Source organism: Sarcophilus harrisii, chromosome 2 (assembly GCF_902635505.1).
Source record: "Sarcophilus harrisii chromosome 2, mSarHar1.11, whole genome shotgun sequence".
NCBI lineage: Eukaryota > Metazoa > Chordata > Mammalia > Dasyuromorphia > Dasyuridae > Sarcophilus > Sarcophilus harrisii.
The window spans coordinates 444108387-444124825 of record NC_045427.1 but is presented as its reverse complement, the minus strand read 5'-3'; the positions used below and the strand labels follow the sequence as shown (position 1 = coordinate 444124825).

Sequence of the window (16439 nt, the reverse complement as noted above, 5' to 3'; positions counted from 1 at the left end):
ACCCTCATTATTATAGTCCCTTTTATAGGGCAGGTGTTCAAAGTATTTTCTTTTCCTAAGGTCCAGTTAATCTTTCCCCAAATACCCAATCTGTAATAGAAGAACCAAAAGAAAGCATATAACTAGTACCTCAGACCTTATGCTCATTCCTCTACCCTCAGAAAGCTGAAGAAACAGGTGGGTTTCTTTCAAGATAATGATTAAAGGGCAGGCAATACTATGTGAATGATAAAAGGAGATGAGATTACAAATTAGGCATCCATTCCCAAATATCTAAAAAATAAGGAATAAGGGGAGGAGTGAAAGGAGATCCAAGTCTTATCTTTATCTTTTTCTGCTTTTGAATCCCTATATACTGGAACAAGTTATCATCAGTATAAAGGATTTCAGGAGACAAACATGACAATTAAAATACATTGATGTGTATGGAGGAACCTCAAAGCCTATTAGGTGTGCCACCCAGCTCCAGGAATATATGAATGGTGCCCAGTAAAGAAGCCTTAATTCCTGGCACTGATGATTTTTAGACAAATGCACTCCTCTAGATCATCTGCTAGTTAGTGAAGGAGACATATGTGCCCTAGTCAACATTCCTATTGATTTTTGGTAAATACCAGAGGAGAAGTAGAATGGGAAATAAATCACTTAGTTTTTTAAAAATTGAGCAGATACAGTCATGGGATTTGTCCTTCTGATCTGGGAACTTTAGGTAAGTGACTCAGAGTCTACAATTAACTGCCTAACCTCACTTTAAATGTCAAAAAATATTATTCCAATGTGTCCTCACATATAGCCAATAAATATTACTTCTGTCATGTATTGGCTTGTTGATTCCTGATGGTAAAGCTTATGTTGAAGATAGGAGGACAATGTTTGATTTCTGTTATACAATACCAATATGCTTAAAGCTTAACAACATTTGATTCTAGTTAGTACCTGGTTACTGAGACACTTCTATAAGTTTGCTAAATTCAGCATAGTTAGTTATAATTTCATTTTCTTCATTCTAAATAGGACTTCCTGGTTTATCTGTAGAGATCCCTTCCTTCTGCTATCCGTCTATGTTTTTTGATCCCATCAAACTACTGATGATGTGAGATGATAGGGGCAAGGGAAGCCAGATGTAATGCTATTCCTAACTGAAATGCTGTTCATCTCTCCATTCCTTCTTATTCTATGTTTGGCTCTATTAATAAACCATTTCAACCCATCCTGGTATGACTGCATGCCATTTACCTGAACTAAATCCTAAATTTTAATGACAGTAAAAACCAATGTTTCAAATTTCAATGACAAAGTACTTACATTTTAATTTTTAAGATAACGTAGCATTGTTGGGCAAAACAAATAAACAAAACCCACCACCACCACTACCACCAAATATAACAATAATGGCTGCTTCAAATCACTTACAGAAGATATTTTATTGTCTTTCAGATTGAGGACCCTTAAGGATCTTAACTTCTTTCCAAACCAAAATGGAATATGATCAATTTCATTTCCTGCAAGATTCAGCTTTTGAAGATTCTGCATATGTTCTAGGCCTTCAATTTTCCTGGAAATGAAGGTTAAATTAGACTTGATAAGAATTAGTATTATTAAGCAATCACTTTATGAATTCACATATGAGTAAAATTCCTTGCCCTCCACTTGGGTGATTTTAAATAGAATCATAGAATCATGGAATGTTGGAAATAAAAGGGATATTAGAAATCTTTTCTAACTCTATTTTACAGATGAGAAAACTGCGGCTCAAGAGAGATTAATTGATTTGTTCAGAATTCTACAACTACTTAATGACAGAGGTAGGACCTGAATCCATGTCTCTTGTCATCCCATTTTAAATGAGAAACAAAAAATATGCTACGTAGTAACTAAAACCAAGCTGTAGATACTTACCTGTCAGGTTTTGCTTACCAGTTAAATCATCATTCTGTTTATCACATTTAAGGGGGACATTGATAATCGATCTAGCTCACATTCCAAAGGGCAGAAAATATAAATAATAAGTGTAACTATGCAAGTTGGAGGGACTCCAAAAGAGGGCAATCAAGTTGAGGAAACAGAAAAAAAAAAAAAAAAACCTATGTCAAAGAAGTAATGGTTGAAGAAGTGGAAAGATTTAATTTGATATCTAAGGGGAGGGGAGGGAAGAGGAAGAAATAAGCATTTTTAAAGCACTTACTATGTGCCATGCACTGTGCTAAGCACTTTACAAATATTATTTGATTTAGAGGCTGGTGAAGTAGACAGAGTATTGGATTTGAAGTTACAAGACAGTCTAATTGCTGGTTCTTCTACTTAGCAGCTGAATGACCTAGGACAAGACAGTCCATCTCTCATCGATAACTTATCTTATAAAATGGCAGGTGAAGGGGGAAGAAGAAGAGAAAGAGGAAAGAGATGGATTACATGGTGTCTAAGGCCCCTTCCATCTCTAAATCGATGATCCTAATAGCTAGAAGTCTGAAAGAGTCATTTTCAGTCAATAATAAAAGAAAAACTCCCTAAAAATTAGAGTTGTCTAGCAATAAAATGGACTGTCTTTGAGACACTAAGGACTCCATTCTAGGGAAGTATTCAAATAGAGGTTAAATGATCACTTGTCAGGGTGATCTCTAATTCAATTCTATTCCAATTCTAAAATTCTATGATCAGCTTAGAGACAGATTCTATGATTGATCTGGATACAAATTGTTTTTTTCCCCTTAAGGTCAATGAGCCCTTTCAGATAAGTTGAGTATCTCTAGTATAAATATTGTGCCACTATAAACAAAACTGAATTGTTTTAATAAGTACTAATAATTACTGGTTGAAATGATTTTTTAAAATTGGCTTACCTGATTTTGTTATATGATAAATTCAGTTCACGTAACTTTAAATGCTTATCTAATTTCTCAATCTTCCCAATTAGATTATAGCTGAGATTCAGTACTTCAAGTTTATTACACTTTTCCAGGTTTTCTATGTACTAGATGAGAACAAATGAATTACTACTTTATATAAACATACATTCTGATAGACAAAGCCTATCAAATAATTTTTTAGCAAAAAATGATATGTTTGTACATATACATATATACATATATATTCGAAATGAAGAATACAATGAAAAATTACAAAAAAACATTATGGCCTGCAATCTGTAAGTAATATTCTGGAAAAGGCCCTAGATTCCTGATTTCTAATATTAGTCCTTGCCATTAACTGGGTATTTGACCTTGAAGAGTCAGTTTAACAAATCTCTCTAGAGTTTGACTTTCTTCATGAGAAATAACTAAGATGCCTTCCTTCTAATGATCTATGAACTTATAAGAGATTCTAAGACACAACAATATTTATACTTCTCCACAGAGCTTTGCAGGCAGGAGGCAGTAAAAAAAAAAAAAAATCAATGAATTTACATTTCAAATGTCATAATTTTCATAGGATCACTTTGAAATTTTTACAATGTATCACTGTATAATTTTTAAAAATTTCCTTCTATAATTTATTCAAATTTACTGAATCTAGACAGTACTAGTAATGTTTGGAACAATCAGTTAATAAAAAGCAAAATCTCAATTGATCAGATAGGTGCAGAAGCAATCAAGGAGTTCTCATATCAGAAATCATTTATTGACTTTTCCCATAGAACTCCCACAAGCAACAGTGACTGCTTTTCTGAATTTCTGTAGAAATATGAAGTGACTGCTAGGCAGAGTTAAAGAAGCAATGGACAAGGAGTAAAAGCCACTTGTTTTGAGCTTCCTCACATACTGTGTGATCTTAGGCAAGTCACTTCACTTTTCTAAGTCTCATATAAGATACAAATTCTTGAACGACTTTTTTAAATCAAAGGAGTTTTGTAAGGAAAGCACTTTGTAAACTTAGGGTGTTATATAGTTATAAGCTACTATTATATATTTATTATATATATTTGTTTGAGTGTTTGAGAAAGTAAGTCTTCCCCTCTCTACCCTCAAAATACAAAACTATATTTCAAACATAATGAATGACTATCTAAAAGTAGCAATTACTAATAACATACCTTAAATTTCTTGCCACCATACTTTGAAAGGGAAAGATTCAAAGATTTTACTACGGTTAAGTTTTCTTGTTTGCTAAGCTTTTTAATAAGGTCCTCTGTAATATACCTTACTCCAGTAGTTGGATCATCTGAAAAGAAAGTAAGAAAATCATTTGCAGCAGAGGATGAGATGATGGAACATCAGAAGACAAAACATTCTCAAATGATCCAATTAAACTTAGATAACCAGAAAAGTGGTAATAAACACTAAATGAAACATTTCAGAAACATGTAAATGAGTTTCTTTTATAAATTATAGAAATGCTTTTACAAACATTCTAATGATACACTCTAGATGCACTGAAGGGAAAACAGTAAATTACTACTTCTTTTTCTAACATTTGTTTCAGTTACAATGTGTGAATTTTGTTCAAATATACTCTATTAAACAAAATAACAATAAAAAATACTTTAGCTACATATTCTAGTCAGAATTGGAGAAGAAAATATGGAAATTATCTTTAATTATCTTATTTGATCCAGTAAATATTTTAAGATATTTTAAAAGCTATGAGAATAGCTGATAGCTTAAATTTTCATGGTTGTTATGGTATGCAAACTATCTATAATTATCTTATTTGATCCAGTAAATGCTGTTCTTTAAAAATTTCATATTTTTTTAAAATGGGTAAATATTGACAGAAAATACACACACACACACACACACACACACACACAGATATATACTCTACTTCTTCTAGTATCCAGCATTGAGTTGAATATATATATATATAGATATAGACATAGATATATATGGGAGATATCTATTATATATTTGTTGCATTCATCAATAAAGAAAAACAGAACAGATATATATTTTTCTCCTTTTCATTAGAGATAGAATTCTAAATTCCTACTCTGGTTGGTAGGGAATATTACATTTCACTTTATATCTAAATAAATATTTTGCATTTTATGGAAAAAGCTTTACTTTTATCAACTAACATACACCATCTTGTATCATTTTAGTATAGTGCTACAATACTTCTTCACTTATCCTGTGGAGCAGAAATATAGCAATGAGTCAATTCCATTCTGTGGCTGCAGAATTTCTTACTTCTATATTACCAAATGTAAGCATATTACTTTTGTTTTAGATAAAGTAAAATGTATATTTTTTCTAGGTAGAGAAGGATGGATTTCAATTCCTAAATTCTAATAATATTAAAGAATTTTTAATGTGTTAATGAGACTCTGATTCTAAAAAAAAAAAAAGCTTTAATGTTAAGGAATTTTCTCAGTTTTTTAGGCTATGATAAGATTTTTTTGTGAATAATGACTGGGGGTTATGATTTTATATAAAGAGAAATCACGATAAATTTTCTCAAACATATTCTACCAGAAAACATAAATTTATTTAACTATAAGTACTTATTACATTAAAATTGTAGTTTATAAAATTAAATGTACTTTTCAAATACAATATGTTTAAGAAAATGTATCATTAAATTATCATTAAAATTAATTACTAGGTAGAATCTATGTCACATTTTTAGAAGGCCCAGTTTAAACACTACAAAAGGCTTTACTCTGAACATAAACCAGTCTGTATTCTGAAAGGGCAAATATACTCTGTTATACAGAGATGGAAGGTTTGGAGTAAAAAGATGACTAGGCAATCTCCTGCCATAAGAAACAGAAGCTATACCCTTATAACAAGTCCCTCATTGGTATTATCTGAGAAGTAGCTTCACCATGATCAGATACCACTTCCTGTTAAATGTCACAACTAAATTGCTAAGAGTAAGATTAAACTTAGAGGAGACTAGAAGTAAAATGGACTCACAGATACAGAATATCAGAGCAGGAAAAGAGCCTGGAGATTTAGTCTTACAAATCTATACTATATATCTAGCTCTAGTCTCCGCTTTGAACCTTTAAGCACATCATTTGTTGTCTACAACAACAAATCCTGGAGACATCTCAAACTCAAAACATCCTAAATTGAACTTAGTTCCCCTCTTCAATACTTCCCAATTTGTGTTGAAGGTGTCACATACTTTCAATCTCCTACATTCATAATCCTAATTTTTCATTCTCCTTTGTATCCAATTAGTTGTCAAATCTCACTCTTTCTATCTTCACATCTTTTGCATCCAAATCTGTCTCTAATACTTTAGTCCAGGCCCTCAACATCTCTTCCTGGGATTACAATAACAATCTTTTATTTCTGCTCCCTGTCTCAAATTTCTCATCACTAATCCATCTTACACCATTCTGTCAAAGTAATTTCCGTTAAGCACAGATCTGACCACATCACTCCCCTACTCAACTCCAGTGGTTTCCTATTTATGGCCTTTAGACTTATGCAGAATTCTCTGGTAAGCTTTGAAAGCCCTTCCCAAACTCATTCTAACTCATCTTTCCAGCTTCACTAGATATCACTCCTCATCCTGCACTCTGGGATCTGATCAAATTGGCTTCCTCTGATTTTCATTCATAACATTCCACCTCCAGTCTCTGTCATTATACTAGATATCCTCCATCCCCAGAATGTACTCCCACTTAATCTCCTTGAAGGAAGAAGGGATTCTATGAGGTAGAGATGAAATCACAAAAAGAGTTAGTGGTCAGGCCAGGAGCAGAACCCAGATCTTTTCAACCATTACCACCACAATTATCGTTTTTAAAATACCTACCATGTATCTGAGTACATATTAAGTACACATATTAAGTGGTGGGGATATAAAGAAAAAAAATCTTTCCTCTCCTTAAAAAGTTCACATTTTGTTGGCAGAGGAAAGTGAGGATAGAAATTGAGATACCAATCTAGGAATATCAGGGAATTGTTCATAGTGAACATAGTGAATAGTTCATAATTTTGAAGGAAGATAAGGATTCTGTGAAATACAAATGAGTAAAGGGTGCATTCCAGGCACTGGGAACAGTTCATATGAATATAGTATATGGAGATAGGTTTGCCAATTCAGTATTATTTCTACCACAACACTAGTTTGTGCAAAGACATATTTCTCTCTTAGACCATAACACATATTATTATTATTTTTTTCTGATCTACCTTTTTTTTTTAATTATGGCTTTTTATTTACAAGTTATATGCATGGGTAATTTTACAGCATTGACAATTGCCAAACCTTTTGTTCCAATTTTTCCCTTCCTTTCCCCTCCCTCCTCCCCCTGATGGCAGGTTGACCAATACATGTTAAGTATGTTAAAGTATAAATTAAATACAATATAAGTATACATGTCCTAACAGTTATTTTGCTGTACAAAAAGAATCGGAGTTTGAAATAGCGTACTATTAGCCTGTGAAGGAAATCAAAAATGCAGGCGGACAAAAATATATGGATTGGGAATTCTATGTAACGGTTCATAGTCATCTCCCAGAATTATTTCTCTGGGTGTAGCTGGTTCCATTCATTACTGCTCTATTGGAACTAATTTGGTTCATCTCATTGTTGAAGAGGGCCATGTCTATCAGAATTGATCATCATATAGTATTGTTGTTGAAGTATATAATGATCTCCTGGTTCTGTTCATTTCACTCAGCATCAGTTCATGTAAATCTCTCCAGGCCTTTCTGAAATCCTCCTGCTGGTCATTTCTTACCGAACAATAATATTCCATAATATTCATATACCACAATTTATTCAGCCATTCTCCAACTGATGGGCATCTAATCAGTTTCCAGTTTCTGGCCACTACAAAGAGATCTGCCACAAACATTTGTGCACATACAGGTCCCTTTCCCTTCTTTAAGATCTCTTTGGGATATAAGCCCAATAGAAACACTACTGGATCAAAGGGTATGCACAATTTGATAACTTTTTGAGCATAGTTCCAAATTGCTCTCCAGAATGGCTTGATGTATTCACAATTCCACCAACAATATATTAGTATCCCAGTTTTCCCACATCCTCTCCAACATTCTGCATTATCTTTCCCTGTCATTCTAGCCAATCTGACAGGTATATAGTGGTATCTCAGAGTTGTCTTTAATTTGCATTTCTCTGATTAATAATGACTTGCTGCATCTTTTCATATGGCTAGAAATAGTTTCAATTTATTTGTCTGAGAATTGTCTGTTCATATCCTTTGACCATTTATCAATTGGAGAATGGCTTGATTTCTTATAGTCAATTCTCTATATATTTTGGAAATAAAGCCTTTATCAGAACCTTTGACTGTAAAAATGTTTTCCCAGTTTATTGCTTCCCTTCTAATCTTGTCTGTATTAGTCTTGTTTGTACAAAAACTTTTCAATTTGATATAATCAAAATTTTCTATCTTGTGATCAATAATGATCTCTAGTTCCTCTTTGATAATAAATTTCTTCCTCTTCCACAGGTCTGAGAGGTAAACTATCCTATGCTCTTCCAATTTATTTATAATCTCATTCTTTATGCCTAGGTCATGAACCCATTTTGACTTTATCTTGGTGTACAGTGCACAACACATATTATTCAACAAACATTTCCTAAGAACTTATAAATAAAGTCCTATGAGAGACAGATACATGGTAAATATGTAAGATGGGTACAGAGTGCTATGAAATTTGGAAGAAGGAAAGAAGATACACAGAAATAATGTTATCATTACTTAAAATATCAGTCTGAATGTTAATAAAAAATACCTTTATCATCTTGGTCATCAACAGACAAATCACTTTCTCCCATGATGTCATTTTGCTTAAGCCACTGTCCCCTGGTATGAAAAGTACCAAGTCTGCTATAAGGTGAAAGTGACCTGGATCTTATACTGGACAATTCAGATGCTGGACTAGGTGAGCGAGATGGTGTCATTCTTGTTCTTGGTGGTGATCCTGGAGAAGAACTTTTCTTCATTGCAATAGTATAGCCAATTGTCCATGCAAAACTGAAAGAAATTTCAGAGTTTAATGAAGTATAAATGTACAGAAAAAACAAAATTAGACAGTTCTCATTTTACATAAATTCACATTTTATAATTTCACATTAAAAAAACCCTGCATTCCAAAAAAACACCTATGTTAACTTTACCATGTAGTACTGTGCTCTTTCTCAATCTCTTTCCACTCCTGCCCCTCAGATAGATGTCCATCAGTCTCCCATTCCCTCATGAAAAACACAGAAAAGCCTAAAAAGTGAAAGCAGAAAAACAGAAACTCGAAGAGAACACCATGGCTGCTGGATAGATGGGGGACTTGACCAGAGATCTCTAGATCCCCTGCTTGTGTGTGTCCCAACTTGGGTGGAACCTGTCTGTCCCTGCCTTCCATGTGTTATTACTCTTGCTCTTACTTTTCTGTCCCAGTCTCCCACAGGTCTTTGAACTGTGCCAATCATGTCCCTCTACTGGCATTCGCTCCTCTTCCTCCCTTCATCACATTTCTGCTTTATTTAAAAAATGCTTTAAGGTGTGTAGAAAATGTTTACTTAGGTCAAGTGAGAATTGTCTGTACTTATTAGATGCTCTGTTAAAAAAATAATTAAATAAATAATTATTTAATATAATAAATAAAATAATAAATAAATAAATAAATAAAAATAATTGAACTTTCCAAACTATATAAAGAATGACTATGCCTGCAATCTAAAATATGCTACCTTTTACAAACTATACTTTCTGGCACACTTAAAATCTAAATACTTCGGGGGGGAGGGGGCGGTTAGCAAGTTTACTATGCCTTTAACCTTGTATACAAGCTCATATCAATATTTTGAAGAAATAAAGATTTTATACAAAGGTAAGATATTTAGAACTGTGAAATGTTAAAACTAGAAGGGACCAAAGAACATAAATGCTGAGTCTGGAAGAGATTCTAGAAATTACTTAGTCTGATATCATTTTACAAATGATGAAAATAAGTGTCAGAGAAGATGGCCTGAATCACACAGCTTATAGGTGACTAATAAAAATATAGAATCATAAAATTTTAGTGTTAGGAAGTACCTTGGAAATCACCTATTTCAACCTCCATTACAAGATGATGAAACCCAAGAGCCAGAAAATTAAAAAATAACTTTTCTGAGTTACAGAGCATCAGAAGATAGAATCATAAAATATGTAAGGGACCTCAGGGATCATCTTGCTCCATCTGTACTTGAGAAATGGTCATGTAATCTTACATTTAAAATTTCTGGTACAAGGGAAACCACTACCTAAAAAGCTCAAAGGTTAGGAAGATTTTCCTGATGTCAAGCCTAGATCTGCCTTTCTGAAATTTGTAATAATTATTCCTAATTTTATCTTCTAGGGCCAAGCAGTTCAAATTAAATCCTTCATCCAAATAATGAGAGGTCTTTAAAATATTTGAAGATAGTATTCCCCATTCCCACATAAATCTTTTCTTTTTCAAGTTCAACAATCTCAATTCCTTTCATTGATCTCTTTATCACATGAATTCAAAGGCTTTCATCTTTGTGGCTGTCTTCAAGGAAACACTCCTCAGCATGAATCCCATCTGATATAACACTTTGTTATACACAGTTAATCCTTAAAATTAGACATAACTTATTGCATTTTTGGAATGGTAGAATCTGTGCTATTGTCATAGTCTTCAAGAACCTGAGATCATGGGGCAGCTAGGTGACACAGTGGATACAGCACCAGCCTTGAAATTAGGAGAATCTGAGTTCAAATCTGGTCTCAGACACTTAACACTTCCTAGCTATGTGACCTTGGGCAAGTCACTTAACCCCAATTGCCTCAGCAAAAAAAAAAAAAAAGAACCTTAGATAATTCTCTATACCCCAAGGCATTAAAATAGAACTCTGTGTATGCAAAATGGGGTTTATACTATTAAAAAAAGAAAATGTGAATTTAGTATGCTGTTATACATATTAGTTTTTTGTCATAACAGGTTTTGTTTCAAGATTTTTATTAGCATCCCTTTTAATAATATGTTCTGAAATATTTCTAGAAATCAAAGTAATATTGCAGATTATGTCCATTTTTTTTTTTCTTTTTAAAGAGTGGAACACTGGCTTTTTAAAAAATTTTATTTTTTGTCCTGCAGTCTTAATATGTTATTTACACTTTCTCAGGGATCAATGACAGTGATCACATCTTCCAGTTGTAACCTATGTTTTGGTTCTAGTTAGACGTGACTGAAACAACCAAAAAATTGTATCACTTGTTCCCAGACTTAGCCTCTTTAAAGAAATCAGTTACACTTTCTCTAACTCATTTAACCAAGTATAAAGAAAATAGTACTCTCTGGGTTTGTCTTGCCTCAAACAGCTGATTTACCCAGAAAATGTGGAAAAAAGGCATTTTCAGATAAGCTATACCTCTTCAATACTGTACCTTCAACCAATGCCTTCTTAAGAACAATTTAGAAGATTATTCTGAGCAGATTTTTATGACAGCCAATAATTCTTATAAACTAAGTAACTGAAGTTGTGCAATTCTGCCTAAATAAAATATATAATATATATATATATATATATTTTCCTGCTCTACTTTGGTTAAAAAATGTTCCCTTTTATAAGGGTTTGTTAAATCAGAATTTTAAAAAATTAAATATTAAGATACAATACAAAGAAAGGTAATACCTCTTTTAACAATGATAGGTGCTAGAAGACCTGGCCCATGCACTACAGTGTACTAGTTATGTGACACCAGATAGAAATTTGTTATGCCACAGTTCTCTTTTATTATCCTGACTCAGTTTCCCTAAATTGTCCTTCCTTGGTTTCTAATTGTTCCGCTGAATCCTGCAAAATCACCCTTCCCTCTTAATCATCAGAATATTTGGTAAGGATAAAAGATCTTATATTTTAGAATATCAGAATGCCTCTTCCCCATCCCAATCTATCAGAATATCAGATACCATTTTATCAAGATGCCTCTCCCCATCTCCAGGGTGCCTTCTCACATTATGTCATCTCTGGTGCCTTCTCCTCATCCTGTCAAAGTCCTGTTCCTGTTCTTAACTCTGACTCCACCCCTGCCTCAGTCCCTGTGTCTAAACCATGGATATATATTATTGAGAACTCACATTGTTTAATGGATTCTTGGAGTCAATAATCTCATTCAGCCCTGGGACCAAATCATAGATCCATTTGGTCCCAGTAAATCTCTTCCTTTTAAATAAATTATTAAATATTCTCTAATCTCTATCTTGCCTCAGTTTCTCCAACATTACACTTAACTTTTCAAACCCTAAATTTCCTAATTTATAAAATGAATGACAATACTCCTATTTGCTTATTTCATAAAAATGTTGGGAAGGTCAAGAGAAAATATATACATAAGCATTCCATAAGTAATTACTGAGAACTATTATCATTACATATATTTGCAAACATATTATAAAAGATATTCAAGGTACATATGTATAAATGATATGAGAATAAAATAGCAAGTAAAGAAATGAAAATTTTAAACATATCATTCCTCAATCTTCAATCATTAAACAATACATTTCTCAATGTATTCATCTTTGCAAACTACTTACAGAAATTATTACAATGATGCTACAGTTGCTGGAAACTTATTTAAAATTTTCTGTTATAATTATTTCATGAGTAATATGAGGCACACGAATAATCAATCTCAAAACTTCAGTCATGCCTGACACCTGCTATTTTAGGAATGGTCCTCTAAAAGCAAGATTTGCTAACTTTTATGCCTTTATTATTTTTGGCTTTCATTTTCTCTTGTTAAAACAACCCATCAGAACCGCTAAAAAGTCTTTCTCTCCAAATTATCTGTTGCTTGATGCCACAGCAAATATGTCTTTATCATTTTTTTTTTTCTAATCCATTTCACAGTATGCATCAACCACACTACAGAAAAGTTAATTTTGCCATGGAAATAAGGTGTGTGTGTGTGTGTCTCATTTATAACTATCAGAAGCTGAGTCTGCTGAATGTAACTGCTTTCTTCTAAAACCATGACTAATATTTTATAAGGTACACACATAGATCTTACCTCTCTCTTTAATTTACTCTAGTCCTAATCAAAGCAAAGTGGCAAAACACCATACAGCCACAGCCAACCAAAAGACATATACATCAGGGAATGTACTATAAAACCAGGAGAATAAATCTGGATTCCCTATTATGTATATATATTTTAACTTTCTCAGTTTTAAAAAATGTAAACAAAAATCTGTTTTTATTTTTTATCACACTTGCATCTCACATAGAATCAGACTATCAAAACTAGAAAAGGCTTTGCAATCTAGAATGTTAGAAGAAAGAATCAATAAAAAGAGTTCTAAGAGATATTAGAACTTGAACTGTTATCACTATAAGTTAGAATTCGTGGCTAAGAATGTTGGAATTGAAAGGGATCTTAGAAGACATGGGAAAATTTAAAGACACCATAAAGACCACCTAGCCCAATGCTTTTCACTTAATAGATGAGAAAACTGAGGCCCACTGGGACTTGCCCAAGGTCAGTAGTAAAGCTCAAAAACGATTTTAGGTTTGGTAACCAAATTCAGACATTCCTTCCACTATACCATGCTACTCCCCTATATTGATCCTCTCTCCATGTCACTACCATATTCCATCCACTACCATAATGAACAATGATGACTTTATATTATAGAGCTAGATGACCAATGACTCGGACAGATTTGAGTTTTCCTTTATGAATCACTGGGGACATGAAATGATTCTTAAACTTTCTCATCAGGCAGAGAGATAGGCCTCAACTAACCGGGCTAATTTTGAAGGAGAAATAAACGTTTGCACTTTTATCGGCGATAATGGAGTAATTATTGATTTCAACCGAGACTAAGGCTGCCTCCAGGAAAACCTTCACACTCATTCCCAAAACAACAATCTGATATAACTTGAATCTTTTTCATTAGATGCCCAAGACATTAAATCTAGTCCTATCTCCTCCTATATTCAGGGGACTCCCTAGTCAAGACTCTCCAGCTTAACCACGGGCAAGTACATAGATCAGTCCTGGTGCTCATCCCTTAGTTGTGACTATCACAATATAGTGAATCCTCCACTGCCACGTTCTTGTCTGACAGCAAGGTTTTCTTCCTCCTTCTAAGTCATTCAAGCTTTCCATATGGATCGCAGGAAGAGAGCTGAAAGGAATCTTAGAGGTCTTCAGCTTTTTTTTTTTTGAGGCCTAATAAGATTAAGTGACTTGGTTGACAAGATCCCACAGATTAAGTGGGATTTGAATCCGGGGCCTTAACTCAGCTGTCCCTTTCCCAGACCATTGCTTTTTTTGAACTCCGTCACCCCTCCAGGAATAGTCATTTATGCACAAAAGGCATTTCTTCCCAACTCCTTAGATCCTCCCAGGACAGTAACAAAACTGGCGGGACTGTTAACGGTGTTACCTAAGAAACGCAGGTTCAGAGACTTTAAAAGAGGCCCCCAAGGCCAGACGCAAAGTCCACGCCAGTTCCGGGTCCAGGCGCTTTCCCCCGTACCAATGCCTTCCTTTTAGCTCTCCTCTTCTATTCCATCATAATACTCAAAGCGCGGCTCGACTTTCTCTGTCCTCTGGGGCTATTTCAGCGTTTCCGTGTTACCCGCCCAGGCAACTGTGTTCTCCTGCTGTTCCCCACTCGTCTTGACCCCGCAACGTGACGCTTCCCTCCTATATCCCGATCCTCTGCATGCCAACAGTTCAGATTCTCTTTTTCTCTTTCCCAACCCCCGACGCTCTCCCGTTTCAGCGCATCCCCTCCTCTCCATCCTGCGCTGGAGCACGAGCCAAACTTCCCGCACCTGGATACCCCGCCCGGCCCGGGGCAGGCGCTGATTGGCCCAGACGGAGCCACCTGAACCTCCCGCACCACCCTCCCCGTTACGTCCCCAGCTTCCCGACCTCCCATCCCCCGGGCGGGCCAGGACGGCGAGGCCGCGGCACTCACCACCACCGGATCCGGCGACAGCAGGACGCACGGAGGGGAATCCCCGCTAGGGACTTTGGTCTCCCGAACGCTCAGGCGCCGGGAGCCAAAGACGCCATTTTGTTTTGTTGTGTTGGTTGCCGAGAGGCGCACGGGGCGAGGCGGGACCAACGCGGGGTGAGGGCGGGGCCAGGCAGAATCACGCCCCACCAACCGTCGGTCTAGGGCGAGCCCATTGGACAGAGGCGGGGCGGGACCTGGGGCTTCCGGCCGCTTCGGCGCCGCCGCGGGGATCGATAGCGGGAGCTTGACAGCCCGGACCGGCGGGAGCTTTGGCGCTTGCGTTTGGCCAAAGCCTTCGGGTTCTCCGTGGCCGGGGCTGCCAAAGTCAGATCTCAAACCAGCGGCGGTGAGCCCTCGCGGAAGGAAGCAGCGCCTGGCTTCTGTGATCCAACCCCCGCGTCCGCTCCCGCTGGTCCCCGGACCTCACGAGCTGGGTCTGGGGCGGGACGCGAGGCCTGACGGCGGAGCGGGTCTCGGAGGCGCCCCTCCTGCCGCCCAGTGAAAAAGTAAAAAGGGAAGCCTTCTCCCCAGGAGACTTAGCGAGTCAAGGTTCAGAGCTCGAGTCAAGCACTTGTCGTTGCAAAAAACTTCGGTTCCCCCATTGTTTTCTTTTACTTAAAAAAAAAGAAAACGCAACGTATGGAGGCCCCTTATCTTAAATCGCAGTGTTTCTCATCCCATTCCTTCCACATCGTGACAAAGAAAAACAGCTAAGCGGAAACATCTAATATGGCAAGGTGGTGCTGGAGATAGCGAGCCCCTCCCGGAGTCGGGAAGAGCCGAGTTCAAACGTGACACTTTCTAGCTGTTTGCCTCAGTTTCTTCATCTGTAAAAGGAATGGAGAAGGAAATAGCCAATCACTCGATATCTTTTGCCAAGAAAACCCCAAATGGGGCTATAAAGAGTGGGACGTGACGGCATTCTGCCGTATTCGTTTTAACCGCTTCTCTGAAGTGAGGAAAGAATTGTTTTTTTTTTTTTTTTTTTTTTAATTTCCTCTCCAGGACCTTCACTGGTTTTTAGAAATAACTTGGGTTTTTAACTTCCTTTTAGTGCTTTTTAAAAAACATTGTATTTATATATGGTATTCTCTTGGTTCACTCTTTTTTAGTCCATACAGCTACATCTCTCTGAACGCCTTACGGTTTGCCTGTCATTTTCTGCTGCCTTAATAGATTTTATTTGATATTCTAAAAAGATGAACAGAAATTACACTATTCTTCCTGATTTTTCATGGTAATCCTGTGTTGTCATCCTCTTTCTGCCTTCAGTCTTTGCAAGATGATAAACTATAGTCTGCCTCGTATGTAGGGGTATAATCAGATCTCTATTCTGAGTCCTCTTTTCCATATGTTTTTGGTAATCGTAATTCCTATAGATTATCTCATGCTAATGACTCCCATGTCTACATACCCTATCCAAATCTATCCTAATATCTAGTTTTATGTTAAGTGCTGGATAATTTTGTCAAGATGTGTGATAGAAATCTCAAATTCAGTATTGTAAGAATGAAACAGCTTTCCCCTTAA

At 35.8% G+C, this 16439-nt stretch overlaps 1 protein-coding gene across 6 annotated transcripts in view; it reads right to left on the bottom strand.

Annotated features, from left to right (window-relative positions):
- The window catches only part of CNTRL (centriolin), an 85398-nt gene extending 69983 nt beyond the window's left edge, over positions 1-15415 (bottom strand). For 3 of the 6 annotated variants that reach the window (XM_031954216.1, XM_031954213.1, XM_031954214.1), the window contains exons 1-6: positions 14868-15415; positions 9049-9145; positions 8664-8905; positions 4031-4158; positions 2841-2971; positions 1414-1555 (exon numbers count right to left, since the gene is read on the bottom strand). In XM_031954216.1, the coding sequence (XP_031810076.1) occupies positions 1414-1555; positions 2841-2971; positions 4031-4158; positions 8664-8905; positions 9049-9128 (723 nt within the window). In that variant the 5' untranslated portion in view covers positions 9129-9145; positions 14868-15415. Of the gene's footprint in view, positions 1-1413; positions 1556-2840; positions 2972-4030; positions 4159-8663; positions 8906-9048; positions 9146-14327; positions 14673-14867 lie in introns of those variants that run through there. The other 3 variants (XM_031954215.1, XM_023507386.2, XM_012553672.3) reach the window with 3 other exon arrangements.
- Positions 15416-16439: the final 1024 nt, after the last annotated feature.